Genomic DNA, 18126 nt, shown 5'->3' on the forward strand with positions numbered 1-18126 from the left:
ATCATATAATGTATTTCCAACAACCATTTTAATGCTTTCAGAGAAATCAGTGGTCATGGCCCGTCGATAACGTCTCGATTTACGTTTTCTAGGTGAGGAAATCATAAGATTACTTGCTTGCTTTTTCCGAATCGAATAAACAGTTTTGCGGGAAATTTTCAAAGCAGCTGCAACCTTCTAGTATCAAAGAAAATACATCAGTAAGAATATGTAAGGTCTTAAAATTTCTTATTTTCTTCCTGAACAGATGATAAAGCTTCTAAAGGTTCTCCATTGGTTTTTTCCAATTCAAAATATTCACAAAGGTTAAGAATTAACTGCTGGGCTTGTCTGTGGAGAATTTTTCCAGGCATTTTCTAAAAAAATACTGTAATAGTAAGTAATTCCGAATTTACTAAAAAACCAAATGGCCAAATGACTAAAAAACCAATGGCAACTGTGGTGGTGTGGTAAATAGAAAACTTTATAAATGATTAACAACACAAAGAAACGGAAAAGAATTAATAGTAAACAAATCAAATAAATTTCGATGATTTTCAAACTGATAATGACTGAAATAGAAGCGCTAATCAGTAAATGTTTTTTTTTGGAAGACATTCACTTAGATATTTACCGTTTCTGAGAGTGAACAATAGACAAGGATGAAGTCAATAATGCATGTCTACTTCTAAATCACAAGGGGATGACGCACGGGTAAACTCAGTCCGCGAGAACAGTACTTTGTACATGTGTAACATAGGAGAGTCTGGAGGGAGAAAGATCACAAGAGAGAGGCTAAAGTTAGGCAGGAGGAAAATGGAAAAAGGAAGAAAAGGAGCAAATGTGGTGGCAGGTTTAGAAATTCAGAGATCTGAAGAAGGCAGTGGCCGGGTGATTAAGCTGGTCATTCAAGCAGATGTGTTGACTGTCATTAGAGGTCTTACCTTTCCTTGACGTTCTCCTTTATAGATCAGTTGATCACATTGAATTTTAAATCTACCACAAACTAACCTGCACTGACTGTTTAATACCCTAAAATCATCACGATTTTAAGTTATTTGCTTGTGTTCATGCGAGGTCAAAGTGGAGTTTTATAAGAACGGAGTGAAAACCCATAGACCATCTCTCAGCTCGACATCTTCTAGCTCATGCCGAAATAAAGCTGAAATACAGGGTGTCCCACGACGAAAGACCTCGATTGATATTGGAAAAAGTATAAATAGGAGAGTTTTGAAAATTTGGTAGGATACTGATGTGGGCATGCCCAATCCAACTAAAATATTTTCAAGATGGTTGCACTTCCGCTTATACCGGAAGTCGATCACAACTTTCTTATTTTAAATAGAACACCCTATATATTATTACATATTTGGATTCCTCACAAAATTCTGACCAACTTTTGTATAGAATGCCCTATGCCTATCTCTAGCCGTTTTCGAAATATTTGATGTTTTTCCAAAAAAGTGACAGTTGCAACGCTTAACATATTTTTGTACTATGTTAAAACCGTATTTCATTTTGCAATGAAACTTTGGGTTATTGTAAATAAAGGATCGTTTTATTAAACTGAGGGTGCGTAATGACTCATTTGTATACAGGGTCGTCAAAAAAAAATCATAAAGTTGCCACTAAAAAAAATGAAAAATCTCAAGTTTTTTAAATAGAAACCCACATTTTTTATGACGGAATCATTTTGAGCATTCAAAATTACTATAAGTTTCAATTTACTTGCCTATACCTAAATCCAACCCATTTCGTTTTATTTGAGAATAAACATTTTTTTATTAGGCTGCATGGTTGGGATTAGTTGGTACTCTAGTTAGCCATGCTTTTGACACACGGTGATATTGGAGAACTGCAAAGCATGTTATGTTGAGCGTTGCAACTGTCACTTTTTTGGAAAAACATCAAATATTTCGAAAACGGCTAGAGATAGGAATAGGGCATTGTACACAAAAGTTGGTTAGAAATTGCAATTTCTACATTTGTATTATTAAGGATTGGTTTTGTTTTAATAGCTTTTATCTTCACAGATCCCGTATTCTTAAAATTTTCAATTATTTATGATAACGAGCGGCAAATACCTCACATGTTCTACTCACAACTTTATCACATTCTCCGTAAATAATAAACAGATTTAAGTAATCTTGGTTTGAATAACGTAACCGCGACGGCATATTTGCAGTTGTCAAAACACTGAAAACTAGTGTTATTAACATGCCCTGCAGGTCTTCAATATCACCGTGTGTCAAAAGCATGACCAACTAGAACACCACATAATCCCAACTGTGCAGCATAATAAAAAAATGTTTATTCTCAAATAAAACGAAATGGGTTGGATTTAGGTATAGGCAAGTAAATTGAAACTTATAGTAATTTTTAATGCTCAAAATGATTCCGTCATAAAAAATGGGGGTTTCCATTTAAAAAACTTGAGATTTTTCATATTTTTTAGTGGCAAGTTTATGATTTTTTTTTGACGACCCTGTATACAAATGAGTCGTTACGCACCCTCAGTTTAATAAAACGATCCTTTATTTACAATAACCCAAAGTTTCGAGGTCTTTCGTCGTGGGACACCCTGTATAACTCTATTGTAGGTGTGCACGAGGAAGATCTACCATCGACCACCGCAACCGAGACAGCAGCCAACAGTGGAGACAATCACAATGTTGCGACGACATCTACTAAAAAAACTTACTCGAGGCGCCAACTACTAAGTTGAATCACAAATGGACTAAGGGAAATTTGTAATACGTGCAAAGTACTTTTGGCACACCAGATTATTCAAAACACTCTGGTTTTTCACCAGTTCAACTCTTTGAGCTATTTTGGAATGATAACTTGATGGAATACTTACTAGACGAAACAAAAATGTATGTATTGTTTAAAAACAACCCTGACCTAAGTTTGAACATCAATGACATCAAATGTGCTATAGGCATTCAAATCCTGAGGGCTATAACGAGAAGCCTGGATTTTGTTACGGTTTTTTTTTGGCAAAAGGTTTGTTTTCTTTGATTTTGGGGGGGGTACTTACATTTTGCTATTCTACTGCAATTTACAGTAGGCCGGCTGTCACAAATTACCATTTTTTTAACTAATTCACACACTATCTGAGCAAGTAAGCAAAATGTTTCACTTCTTCTAAAGTAATCTAACATTAAAGATAGTCATAACATAAAACTTTAATTTAAATAAATAAATACATGTAGACATTCTCTGGTTTGACATTGACGTGATGGTTCAGCGACGGTTGACTGTATTGATTGATGTATTGAATTTGTGGTTTTGTATTCTGTCATATTTAGAGTTCAAATTAACGACCAATGGTAAAATAGCTTTATTACAGGTGACTATTTTGACATCATTAAAGTAACCATTTACCCTCCCCTTTTGTAAAATGATATGATTATAAATAGCATACACAACATATGGTACATTTTGCTGTGCTTTTAAACTTGACATTTTAAGGTTAGGTTCTGAATTGTCACTTGTCAGTACATTAACGTCAATTTACGTATACTTTTGATTTTTGACAGTCGTTAATTTTGTTTTTAATTAAAGAAGACGCCTTTGCCATCAAACGGGGTACTTGGTAGTATTATTTAGGATTTGTATTTTGCTTTACTGATATTTGGTCTAGCGTTTGGGGATTTCCCGCTTTAGCGTTTGTTTACTGCTCTTCTCAAGCCCTACACGACGCTGCAAAGTGGGTGGCGCCATTGAAATGTATCTTGTTAACCTACACCACTCTCCGTGAGTAGTTAGCCTGGGGCATTCACCGAGTGGCTTGAAGAGGTCCCGTGACCACCCAATCTTGTTTTTGTAAAATAAAATCTTTCAGTTAGTATTTTCAATCAAGCAAATTCTATTGTTACAATTTTATTGGGATTCTCAGCCAGATATGGCCAACCCTTTGGTGATAAATTTTATGTGAAGGAATAAGATTTTATAAGTTGTGCAATATATTTACTGCGCGGACAACAATAATTTAGATGCCAATGACAAAGCTGCAAAAATTCGTCCGCTTATGAATAAACTAAAACAATCTTTTTTAGAACACTTTGTACCAGAAGAAGAAATCAACTACGATGAGTCCATGGTCAAATACCTTGAAAGACATTCATGTAAACAATTTATTAGAGGTAAACCAATCCGATTTGGTTTTAAAATGTGGTGCCTTAATTCGAAAGACGGTTACCTAACAAAATTTATCAAGGAAAAAACCCCAAATCAAATGAAATCGAAGAGATTTTGTACGGCAAATCAGCGGCTCAACTAAAAATGATGTTGAAAGAAATTCCAGCAAGCAAAAGCAAATTACCCTATAGAATTTATATAGATAATATTTTTACAAGTGTCTATCTACTAAAAGATATGAGAGACGAAGGGTATTGATGTACAGGAACTATTCGAGAGAACCGACTGCCTAAAGAAATACCGATTCCAATAAAAAATGAAGTAAAAAAAGCAGTAAGAGGTGAACACTATTCGATCATTGACAAAGAGACTGGAATTATCTGTTCGCTGGGTAGACAATAAAACCGTAACAGTTGCATCTACTTGTTACGGTGTTGAGCCAATATCTCATGTGAGGAGATATTCACAAAAAAATAAAAAAAAGTGGTGGTGGCCAATTATTTAGTCGGATGTTGGAATGGATGCGTCTAATCCATTCCAAACGCTTGGATTCTCTATAAGAAATCAGGAAAGTCTGTAAACCAACTTCGATTCCGACGAGAAATCGTGAACATATAATATCTAAAAAAGTATGGCAGTGAATCAAAAGGTAGGTTACCAGCCGCATCACTCTCTTCTGGACAAGGAAATAGAATCAGTGACGACGTCAGATATAACAATACAAATCACCTGCTTGTTTACATACCGGACAAAAAGAGAAGACGTTGTGCTATGGATTTATGCACTACCAGTGCTAGAACGATGTGTAAGAAATGCAATATTGGACTATGTTTGACCTGCAAAGTACCTCTCCATAGTAAATAAGTTTGAAAACGTTTGTGTTTACTATTATTTTACTCATTGTCCTAGTTTTTGTTTATGTTTATAACTAACACTGTAAGGGCGTTACATATGCAGGGTGATTCACGGTGATGGTATATTAGAAGTATATAGAGAACGACTCGATATTTTTTGTTGAAATTTGGAGTGTAGCCTAGGTTGGGTCCAAACTCTATCTAAAATATTTTGAACTTTTAGTTTAAACATTAATTAAATTCTCAAGTTCTGAAAGGTTTGCTTATGTGACCTTTTGTTCTCAGTTAGGCAATTGTTCATGGCTGAAAAGTTCAAAGACTGAAAATGAAAAAACCTACAGGGTGGTCAATATTTACCTTTAAGTTGGATAGATAGAAAAACTGCCCGAAGTTCGTTTTTTTAAATGCAACCACCAATGTATTATGGTTTGTAATAAAAGAACATTAAATTTAGAACAATTCTATGTATACTCTTCCTATACCTAACTTGAACCGTTTCTGACATCCATAACAGTTTTTCCTTAAAGTGCCTATAAAATCGTACTCCATACTAATATGAATACGGACACCTGTTGGTGCTAAGTTTGAACCAGTGTTGAATTTGACAAATATCTGTCACAACATGTTGTAGTTATGGAATCGACAATTAGTAATTATGACCAAGCAGGTGTCCGTATTCAGATTAGTCTGGATTACGATTGAATGCGCCCTTTAAGGAAAAACTGTTAATAAGTCAGAAACGGTTGAAGTTAGGTATCGAAAATTAATTATACATGAATTTGTTCTAAATTTCATGTTCTTTTATTACAAACCATAAAACACCGATAGATCCATTAAAAAAACCTACTTTTTGCAGTTTTTTTATCTGTCCGACTAAAAGGTAAATATTTACCACTCTGTAGGTTTTTTTCATTTTTTGTCTCTGGGCTTTTCAACCATGTAGTATTGTCTAACTGAGGATAAAAGCTCACATCAGCAAACCATTCAGGACTTGATAATATAATGAAAGTTTAGACCACAGTTTTGCTGACAAATTAACCATTTTTATAAAATATCTAAGAAATGGTGCAAGATAGGTATATGCAAAGTTTACAGTACACTGTAGAGGTTTGAGCACAAACTCTTCTAAGAAAGTTTTGGACAAATATTAGGTTTCATTGTAGATTAAATTGTAGCTTAAATTAAACCATAATATTGTATTTAATATTTATTTAATGGCAAAAAACCTGGGTTTCAGATGCGTAATTTATGTTTTTTGCTCATTCTGACTAAACAGGTGAGTTTATTTAAAAGGCTTAACACAACACAGTTTTTAAAAAATACAATTAGTACCTTGAAATTGTTGTAGTATCAGTAGGATTTGTATTAATAAAACTGCATAGGACAGTTTATATCGAAGTCAGATATTTGGATGAAAAAAACAAATAATGCGTTAATTAATAACTTCATTGCATTTAAGATCTCTTTGATGCAATGTACTCCTTATCGATTTTACTGTCTAATCAACTTAATAAATCAGACTAAATTAGCTAAAAAATAAAAATTTTAAGGCCTTTTGGGAGAAATTTTTAAATCATGTGCTTGATTGATGTCAAAGTTCTCTTAAAGTCTAAAGGATTTACTTTGAGGTCAATTTTTCCACTTATTAATAAATAAAAAAAAATAAAAAATTATTATTATTGAATAAAGCTCTTCCGGAATAATTGGCTTTCTTTTACTGTAACGTGTCAACAAAATTGATATGAAGACTCTGAACGGAACGGAAATGATAAATGATATGAGAAAGTGAAAATATTTGAAAAATTAAATACACTTTTATTTTTATATGTTATAAATTAACTGTTTTCTAATATTCCTGGAAATGTGCACACTTTCCAACTTGTCCCAAAAAAAAGTATTTTTCAACTCCTAAGGCTAAATGAACTTTACTTATTGATTTATCCAGAATTAGTATATTTTTGTATGTTAATGGAAAACATGGAGAAGTCTAAAAATAAGTGAAATAAATCTGGGTTAAATCTGTAACTGCCGGATAGCAGATTACAAGCTTTGCCAAAGTCGGTGATTAATCGCTTTTTTATTGGATTTTTCGAAACAGGAAACAAGGGCATCATTTAACCTCACTGTCACAACAATGAACATATTTATTTTACCTAACCCATGTATTAGGGAAGTGGCTTTAAAACTTTTTAATTTTTTGTTGTACAGGGTGCTGCATTTTCGATGGTTTTACGGGGTACAGAGAAAACGGTAATAGATAGAAAAAAAGTAGCATACGTGTTTCGATCTCATTTTCTGAGCTGAGATGACTGGCGAAGAGTGGGCTGCGCAAACTTCTTTTGTTTCAAAGATACGGGGGTTTTTTGAAAATTGGTCATTTTGTAACCTCCTCTGTATTTCATTTGCTATTAAAGTTATCAAAAAAGGAAAAACGGTTTCCGGTAGAAGTTTTGACGTAGAATCCAATGGCGTAGTCAGTTTTTTTCTATTACGTTTAGTTTCTGACATATGACACTAAGTTATATTTTTTTTAATGGAACACCCTATATATTTTTAGGTCATTTAATTCTGTTGATTTTTACTATTTCAACAGTGTATTAAAACATATAAGTTTGTAAACGTTAATCTTCGTAATTAGAAAAAAAGCGTTTTCTTAATAAAAAAGTGCTAAATAATATGTATAAAAATACCCACAGTCGAAACCAAATTTGGCTATATTCATATTAACATGTTACATGTCGTTTATAAACAGTTTTTTTAACTTCTACCTTAAAAATAGAAGAAAATAGAAATGGCCACTTTTCTTATTAAAGTGACGATAGAACTGTTTGTAACTTAGATTTTTAATAAGATTTATTAAAAATATTTAATTTTCTGATGTGTTAGCTTATATGATTTCCGATTTTGTTTGGTATTTTAGATATTGGCCTTTTTTTAGCTTAGCAAAGGTCCTTTTTTTAAAATAACAAGATTAACCTCTACAAACTTATATGTTGTAATACACCGTTGAAAAGGTAAAAATAAACAGAATTAAATGAACTAAAAATATATAGGGTGTTCCATTTAAAAAAATATAACTTAGTGTCATATGTCAGAAACTAAACGTAATAGAAAAAAACTGACTACGCCATTGGATTCTACGTCAAAACTTCTACCGGAAACCGTTTTTCCTTTTTTGATAACTTTAATAGCAAATGAAATATAGAGGATGTTCCAAAATGACCAATTTTCAAAAACCCCCCGTATCTTTGAAACAAAAGAAGTTTGCGCAGCCCACTCTTCGCCAGTCATCTCAGCTCGGAAAAAGAGATCGGGACACAAATGCTACTTTTTTTCTATCTATTACCGTTTTCTCTGTACCCCGTAAAACCATCGAAAATGCAGCACCCTGTACACACGTTTAAATTTGAAAAAAAAAGTGAAACACTTGATCAAAAATAATCAATTTATACAAGAAAAACAAATTTTATTTTAAAATACAGGGTGTTTTTTCAATGATTGCAAAAAATTTTAATTATCGATTCTACATCGAAAAATAATGCCACTTTGCTATACATATAGGTAAACCATATTTCAAAAACACAGATTTTAATTTTTTCATCAATTGTTTTACAAGTTTTGACCTTAGCGACAGATACCACGTGGTTTTAGAGGACAATGTAGCTAGTCAGTCACACGACACCTGTCGAAAAAACTGTCACAAATCTCACAAACACGTTTTATATCGATTATTTCCTTCCTATTAATTTTGACCAATCGCTATCAAGAATTAGTATAACAAATGTAAATTTTAAGTGGAAAAATCACTTAACAACTGTGAACTTAGCAGCCAGCAGTTTTTCCGGAAAAAAATTCGAAAAAATTGCACACTCCTCACAGCAACATAAAGAATAGTGTTACCCTTTCTAGCTTGAAAGTTATTGTTCTTATTAATTATTGTTCATATAGTTTTAATTAAAATAAAATGTTTATTTAACTCAGGAAATAATCTTACCAAATATCCCTCGTGCATCTAATTTTTTCTGTGGAAAAATTAAAGCAAACTTTTCTAAATCTTGATTTTTGCAACTTTTGAGCACATTTTAACAGTTTTGACATTATTGGCAGTTGTCACGTGATTTTAGAACACCATTTAGATAGACGGTCAGGTGATAATTGACAAAATTATCACCTGACCGTCTATTAAACTAATTAAACTGTAATTCTTGCAAATTGTAGGAAAATTTCACAGTTTTGACATTAATGTGACATTTATCTCGTGGTTTTTGGAGCTTAATTTAGATAGACATAATTTTTCTCGAAAAATTTACAAGAAAAGAAAAAAGTGACTATTTAACAAAAAAATGGATGATCGATTATGTGGCTCCTCCTTTCTTCAATTTTCTTCTTCTGTAGGATGGCTTGTCTGGATGACTGAATAAAAGCACACTTTTAGATAACTCTATTTATTATCCCGATGCAAAGGCAAAAATTGAAAAAAACGTGACCGCTCTCTCGCCCCGACTTAACCTCACTCTGTCCCTCTCTCTCTCCGCTTAAACTTCACTTGTCATGTCACACCCGTCACTTGATAATGGCGCGAATTTTAAATTGTAATAAGTAGTTTACTACAGTTCGGCCTTCCTGACCACCGTTCGTCCTCGATCGGTCTAGCATACATAATTTTAATATCAAAAAGGCGCTTTAACAATTCATAAACATTGACATAATGATTGTCTTAACATAAGCAACAAAACCATAAGCAAATCTTAACCATATGACGTATAGGTAAACATAATCCGTCCTAACATAAGTCTTCATAACAGTAAACTACAAACATAATCCATACATAATCCGTAAGTTTTAATAACAATAAACTACAAACATAATCAAATTCAAAGTTTCAGGGAAAATCAGGCTACATAGTAGGGATTTATTGTGAGTCATTGTCAGGGTCATCATAAGTCGAGTTAAAGTTAGTGAATGGTCGTAAATTGGAAGAATCTAGAATACTTTTGTAAGGTCTTTGTGTGACTTGAAAACCTGGAATGTCTTCTACAACGTACCTGTCATTGGGCAAAACCCTAGTGACAATGTAAGGGCCTTTATACAAGGGTAAATGTTTTTTATTTAAGCCAGGTGTTACGTCAATATTTACACGCACGACGTAGTCGCCTTCTTTATAAACATGAGGTGTCTTATGTTTCTGATCGAAATACTGTTTATTATACTCCTGCAACTGGAGAATTTTATGTGAGGCGTTATTACGAACTTCGTCCAAGTCTCGTACACAGTCATTCTGGGATCTAAGGTATTCACTTAAAGGGTCTAAAACCTTACCCTTTTGGTGAATGCCAAAAAGGAGTACAGCAGGAGAATTTCCAATAGATCTAGAAAAACTGTTATTAAAAGCGAATTCAACATCTGCAAGGACACGATCCCATTTATTCAATTCAGGAGATAATTTTGACAACATCGGTCGTAAGTCTCTATTAATCCTCTCGATTTGCCCGTTGGCTCTAGGTGTTCCGGCTGCTACTAAAATAAGTTGAACATTGTTCTCATCAAGAAAAGTCTTAAATTCCTCTGATCGAAAATTGGAACCACGATCAGCTATAATCCTATTTGGTCGACTATAGCTATTGAAGTAACTAATTAAATGTCGAATAGTTTCAGCGGCGTTAGTTGTACGACAAGGAAAAAATTTAACAAACTTGGAAAATCCATCAATCACTGCAAAAATATATTTAAACTGTTTACCTGTTTTTTCCAGGGGACCATAATGATCACAGTGTATAGTGTCGAAAGGAACATAACCCTTAGGGATTGGGTGTAAAACTGCTTCACCTTTTCCACTTCGTGAATTATAAAATATACATTTCAAACAATTTATTATGTGATTTTTAACACGGTCCTTTAAGTTTGGAAACCAGTAGGTTCTTAAAATAACCTCACAGGTTTTGTCAACTCCAATGTGTCCAATATCATCATGACACGTTCGAATAACATTTGACTCAAGACATCTTGGAACATAAAATAACAGTTTAGAATTGTACTTTCGGTACACCAATCCATCTCTTAATTCATAAGAAGGATGTTCAGTAGTAATTAACAAGTCACGAATCTTTACAATATTTTCATCTTTTTCCTGAGCAACACATAAATTCCGTTCCAAGCTATTTTCAACAAAATAAACATTAAAAACTGGAAAACAACGACTAAGAGCGTCCACATGTTTCATACGCTCTGCTTTTCTATGTTCAAGTGTATAATCAAATTCTTGGAACACTAATGTCCATCTCAAAATCCGGGGGTTAATATCTTTTTTCTCTAAAGTCAATTTCAGGCTGTTACAATCAGTGATAATTTTAAACTGGATCCCTTTTAAATAAATTCTGAATCTCTGTAAGGAATAAACTATACAAAGTGCTTCCAATTCAAAGCTATGATATTTCGACTCATCAGTAGTAGTTCTTTTGCTGAAATAGAAAACTGGATGGAAGTGTCCATCATTTTGCTTTTGCATAAGAATTGATGCAAAACCTATTGAACTAGCGTCACAATGAAGCTGAGTTTCAAGATGTGGGGAATAAATGGCCAAAACTGGAGCAGATGTTAAAATTTGCTTAATCTTTTCAAAACACTCAAAACAACTTTGGTTGAACAAAAACTCTTTCTTAGATTTCTCAAATTTCAACAAGTCATACAATGGTTTGGCTAAAATAGCAAAATCCTTGACGAAACGGCGGAAGTAGGAACAAAGTCCCAAAAATCCATGTAACATTCTAAAATTTTGAGGTAAAGGGAATGAAGAAACTGAATCTACATTGTCCGGACTCGGTCGAATTCCGGATCGGTTAATTGAATAGCCCAAAAACACAATTTCACTCATCACAAAAGTACATTTGTCAAATCGTAAGCTAAGTAAATTGTCAACTAAAACTTTATATACCTCGTTCAATATGGATAAGTTGTCATCAATTGTCTCTGTGGCTATCAGTATATCGTCAATATAAATAATAATTTTACCTTGTTCAATCATATTCTGAAAAGCTGTATTCACAAAACGCATAAAAACTGCTGGACTATTTTTAAGTCCGAAAGGCATTTTCAGATATTCAAACTGGCCAGAAGGTGTAACAAAGCTGGTGTATTTGATTGACTCAGGGTCTATAGTAACATGATGAAATGCGTCCTTGAGATCTAGTCGTGAAAAGTATTGTTTGTCTCGTAGCTGCTCTATTTGGTCATCAATTAGAGGCATGGGAAAATTGTCTCTAGCAGTCAACTTATTCAATTCCCGAAAGTCAACACATAGCCTCAACTTACCTGACTTTTTCTTTACCAAAACAATGGGAGAACTGTATTGGGATGAACTCTTCCTAATAATTTTCCTGTCCAGTAAGTCCTTAGTAATCTTGTCCACCTCTAATTTGTCTGAATATGAAAGTCTACGAGGGTGAAAGTAAAAAGGTACATGTTTAGGGTCAATCAGAAGTTTCATTTGTAAGTCAGCAATGGGAAATTCAGGCCTAGGTGCTGTTACATAATTTTCAAATAAATTTTGTTCTATAGTAGCCCTTACTTCATTGCTTAACTGTGGATTAATATTCAAATTTAGATTAATACGAGTTTCCTCAAATTGATCCACTTGGATATTCAAAACTTCATTTTCAACATAATGCACATCATTATCAAGAAATTTTAAATATACTTTACCCTGATTAATAGTAAAATTAACAGTAGGGTTACACAACACATCTCTAATAAGCAAGAATCTGACATTGCACTTGTAGGTATGACATAAAATTTAGTTAATAAAGAAGTAATTTGGTCAACATCAATTTCCGCTTCATAACAACCTAAAATCTGTAACCCACTACCATTCATGCCGGTAAAACTATCATTTGTTTCAGCTAAAGTAACATAACATGGTACACAATCTTCTTTAATAAAAGATACAGGGCTTCCCAAATCAAGAAAAGCATTTACTTCAAATTTTAAGTTACCTGGCAGTGGTCTCATCTTCACAACAGTTCTACAGGCTGGTGTTAATGTTGTTGGGCTTACCAGGTGGGTGGTGGAATCTGCAGGTGGATGCTCAGGTCTACGTTTTCTTGGACAGTCTCGTAACTGATGCTGCATGGAGCCACACTCAAAACAAGAGCCAGGAGTCCTTTTAGGACGAGTACACTCAGTGGCCTTATGCCCTGTCAGGCTGCAATTGAAACAGCGGACTGGGGAAGGTCGTTCTGGACGAGAATCTCCAGAGGATGCCTGGGTTGTAGTCCTTGGGTGGTGGTAAGTCCTTGGGACAAAAGTAGATCTGTCTTCAGAAGTGACTGATTTCATTGTGGACAAAACTTCTGCCAAACTTGTAAATCCCTTCATTCTGGCTTGTGATTGAAGGTGAGGGTCACTAAATCCATCAATAACATACTCAATAATCTCATCATCAGGTAATCCTATCTGATTACACATCATAACCTTGTCAGTAAAATATGTGGAGAACTTTTCTGATTTTTTCCATCGGCGAGCTTCCATAGACTTGAGTAGCACTATTTTGTTCGGCCGGGAATCAAACATAGTTTGTATTTCAATTTTAAGCATGGGCCAATCCATTGTAATGTAATCAGGTTTTGAATGATACCAAGTACGAGCATTGCCAGTCAGCTTACCCATAGCAATCAGCTGTATAATTTCATTGGGCACTCCATATGTTGCTTGAATTGCATCAACTCTCTGAATCCAATTGCATACATTATCCTGGTGGCCACTAAACTCAGGCAATAATGCAGCTAATTCGTCATTCCGAAAACGGGGGGTTGTGCTGCCACCAATTTGTCGTTGTGCTGCTAAAACAGCCCTAACAACTAGGCCTACCAGATCTTCTGCTTCCACTTCATGGGTTGATTCAGAGTTTTCGTCCCCTGTATTTGCCATTTCTTAAGTTCACTTAAAATCGGGTCATAAAACTTATTAAGATGTAAACGTATCATAAACGACATAAACGAATTTTGAAGTTGAGGGCCTTTTCGATAGTAACCGAGGTTATTCCACTTTTTGCGATAATCCTGGTAATCGTAATCCGTAATCCGTAATCCGTAATCCGTAATCCCACTTCTGAAACTGTAGGATGGCTTGTCTGGATGACTGAATAAAAGCACACTTTTAGATAACTCTATTTATTATCCCGATGCAAAGGCAAAAATTGAAAAAAACGTGACCGCTCTCTCGCCCCGACTTAACCTCACTCTGTCCCTCTCTCTCTCCGCTTAAACTTCACTTGTCATGTCACACCCGTCACTTGATAATGGCGCGAATTTTAAATTGTAATAAGTAGTTTACTACACTTCTTTATCTTTTTTTAAGTTTGAAAAAAGTGGGTCAAATCTACTAGTTAGCTACTTCAGAACTTTGTTAATTATCCAAGCAAAAAGTAAATTAAAAAACTTACCCCGTCACTTTGATCGTTAAAAGATTTCTCCACTATAATGCTTTTGATTACAGCCCACACGATAACAAAGAGCAGAGGCAAACCTGAAATACAAATCTAAATCAGGAATTTTGCATTTGCTAGACGGTCAACTTTCCGGGAAATCCACTCAATTACTTCCTTGCACAGATTAATTGCAGTTCCACCAGATTAACTCCGGAACTGATTGCTCCGGAGTGCAAAAAAGTCGGTTTATTTTAATAGAAAACTCATCACAAGGTACAGTAACAAGTAGGAAGTTTCGAATAAAAGTTTTGATTAACTTACCCCAACCGATAAGGACGTACACCCTAAGTTTGAAGCTTTCTCTGGTTAAAGTACGGACGACCAGTATGTAGAGGTAAAGTCCTGGAAATTTAAAAAAAAAAATGTTCGCTTACGAAACTCGCTTTATTAATATTCTTCCGGTGTTTCCAGGGTTCTTTGCATTAATTTGTGTTTTTTTATATTCAAAAAACGAGTTTTATAACCTGAAAAAACGGTTTTTAGCTATTTTGTTATTTTGTGAAAAATGAATGTACTCGTAATTTGTTAAATGTGTAAAACCAATTGTAATTTGTATTACAGTACAATGTGTTCTCTGAAATAATTGTGCTTTTTGATTGATCCAGTGTGTACAGGGTGAGTTAGTTAATATTAACAAAACTTCGATATTGAATAGAACAGCTTATTTTAAAGTAAATTTAACCTTCTGCATTTTTATCATAAGTGTAAGCGTTTTCTAATTTATAGCAAGACTCGGGCATTTGACAAATACCTACATTTATTTTAAGATAAGTTTGTCATATAAAACTTTGCACATGTTGCTACAGTGTTTCCACACTCTGAATTTTTCTAAATAATACGCATTGTTTGCAAAACAGGGTGATTCCAAAGTTGGTGCTTTCCATTCACCTGCGAATAGGGCTTCAAAAAATAAGTTTTTTTTTCCTTTGACGCTTTTTCGAAATATGAACAATAACGAAGATACAGGGTTTCAAAGTTTTACTGAAAAAAAACAAAATAAAAAATAACTTAAATTTAATTTTAACTAACTACAGGTTATTCCTTATCAACAGACATAAACAAAAACAAAAGATTTCAGCCGACTTTGAACTAAGTTTTAATAATTTGACATTTTAAATTAAAACAGCATTTAATTTTAGGCACGCATTAAGACGGTTTTTTTTTTACACGAAAGCGGTGCGTCGTAGCAAAAAATAATAAAAGGGGTTTTATTTTTAGAATTGAACAAGGAATTCAATAATAAATTTTATGTTGAAAAAAAACCAGTGGGGTAATATTTTTTTTCGAAAATGTTTTAAAAAAATTGTACGCGCGCCACTGGTAAACGCAAGGAAATTGTTGTTTCTTGGAAAATTTCCTTTCCACGTAGCTACTGACACCTACAAAATTTTGTCTAATTACTTCAAGTGGTTTGGCCAAAATCATTAAAATTTAATTTTTTCAGTAAAACTTTGACACCCTGTATCTTCGTTATTCTTCATATTTCGAAAAAGCGTCAAAGAAAAAAAAACTTTATTTTTTGAAGCCCTATTCGCAGGTGAAAGGAAAGCACCAACTTTGGAATCACCCTGTATTGTCAAATTGTCCATTTTCGTACAAATCAGCATTTTCTACACTATTGCCACACTGAAAATTCTTCCAATTTGATCCGAAATGGAAAACAAACACTAATCACAGTTCTACACTGTTGCCATACTAGCTGCCAATTCTTCTAATTTAGTATCTACAATATATTTGCACCGTAGCAATCATCCACTTGACAACCTTCTAACTTCTGACCAATCTTCTAAATTAGTATTTAATTATAATTTAAAAAATTTTAACCAATTTGCTGAAGCCACCCTGTAGATTTTTCAAACTACTCAGACTGCTAAAACTTATAACAGTTGCAACTCAAATAAACATAACTTGTCAAAAATCAACTGGATAAATTATCTTAAAAACTATAAAAACTTTTGAAAATACAAAAAAAATCAAAACCTGTACTCTGAAAATGTCTACTGTTTTCGGTACTAGATTATAAAGGTTTGGGGTTCAGTAAAAGCCACTCGGGGTGCTCCGAGTATGGTTTTGAGAACACTTTTGGATTCCCCGTTAAATTTCCTATCAGATAACCCCAAAAAAGTCAGTAAGAAACTTCAAGAATCATGATCAAAACTGTTTTCATAGTTTAGTGACAGAAAACTAGAACCAGTCAGACAAACCTCACTTGGAGTGATCGAATAACCTTTTTAAGCACATTTTTCGAATCCTCATCAAATTTCTTATCCAATAACCTTAAAAAACATTAAAATATCGAGTACAGTCACGGAGAAAAACGCTCTCCAAGTGTAAGCTGCAAAAAAAATCGGTTTTAAAGACCGTCTGCGACAAAATTTCTCATAAAACCTACTTGGAGTCATCTAATTGCAATTATAAGTGCATTTTTAAGATCTTGATTAAATTTCCTATTCAATAGCCTTAAAAAACTGGAAGCAATCAGGGATAAAAGTCCTGTCAAAGTTTGAATTGCAAAAAACTCGGTTTATAGGACAGTCGATGACCAAATTGCTCTTAAACCCACTTGGAGTCAACTATTCGCAATTTTAGGAACATTTTTAGAAATCTTATTAAATTTACTATTCAATAATCGAAAAAGAAACACTAAAAATTTGGATACAGTCACGAAGAAACACGGTGTCCAAGTTTGAAGTGCAAAAATTCGGCTTAAAGGACAGTCGGTGAGAAAATTTCGCATAAAACCCACTTGAAGTTATCTAATCGCAATTTTAAGCATATTTTTGAAATCCTCATTAAATTTCCTATGCAATAACCTTAAAAAACTTAAAAAATGGGGACAGTCAGGAAAAAAATGCTATCAAATTTCGAATTTCAAAAAACAGTGTTTAAAAGTCGGTGTAAAAATTACCTGTAATACCCACTTAAAGTCATCTAATGGCAACTTTAAGAAGATTTTTCCTCAAAAAATTCCTCATTAAATTTCTTCAAAAAACTTTAAAAAATTGAGTACAGTTAAAGAGAAAAGTCCTGTCAAAGTTTAAACTGCAAAAAACAGTTTTAAGTACAGTCGGTGACAAAATTTTGCATAAAACCTCCTTGAAGTTATCTAATTTCAATTTTAAACACATTTTTGGAATTTTTATTACAGTTATTATCCAATAAAATATTGGGTACAGTTAGGGAAAAAAGTCCTGTCTGTTAAAAGGCTTGAAAAAAGTTTGAACTGCAAAAACTAGGTTTAAAGGACAGTCGGTGACAAAATTGTCCATAAAACCCACTTGTAGTCATCTAATAGCAATTTTAAGTATATTTTTGTAATCCTCATTACACTTCCTATCTAAAACCTTTAAAAGTTGAGTACATTTGAGGAGAAAAGTCCTGTCATACTTTAAAATGAAACCCACTTGAAGTCGTCTAATCGTAATTTTAAACGCATTTTGGTAATGCTTAATAAATTTCCTATCCCATAACCTAGAAAACCACTTAGAAACTGTGTAGAGTCAGGGATAAAAGCGGTGTCAAAAATCGAACTACAAAAAACTCATTTGGAGTCATCTAATTGCAATTTTAAACACATTTTTCGGATCCACATTAGATTTTATAACCAATTACCGAGCAAAACACTGAAATATTGGGTACAGTCAGAGAGAAAAGCGCTGTCAAACTTTG

General features: G+C 33.6%; 1 protein-coding gene across 7 annotated transcripts in view; it reads right to left on the reverse strand.

Annotated features, from left to right (window-relative positions):
• The window catches only part of LOC145729666 (diuretic hormone receptor-like), a 190365-nt gene that overhangs the window by 35960 nt on the left and 136279 nt on the right, over positions 1–18126 (reverse strand). For all 7 annotated transcript variants that reach the window (XR_014178436.1, XR_014178435.1, XR_014178434.1 and 4 more), the window contains 2 exons: positions 14719–14799; positions 14413–14495 (listed from right to left, as the gene is read on the reverse strand). Coding sequence is in view for 3 of the 7 variants with exons in the window: in XM_081980522.1 (XP_081836648.1) it covers positions 14413–14495; positions 14719–14799 (164 nt within the window). In the remaining 4 variants the exon portion in view is untranslated. The remainder of the gene's footprint in view (positions 1–14412; positions 14496–14718; positions 14800–18126) is intronic.

Source organism: Ips typographus, linkage group LG5, assembly GCF_016097725.1.
Source record: "Ips typographus isolate SLU linkage group LG5, UJ_Ityp_2.0, whole genome shotgun sequence".
Lineage (NCBI taxonomy): Eukaryota > Metazoa > Arthropoda > Insecta > Coleoptera > Curculionidae > Ips > Ips typographus.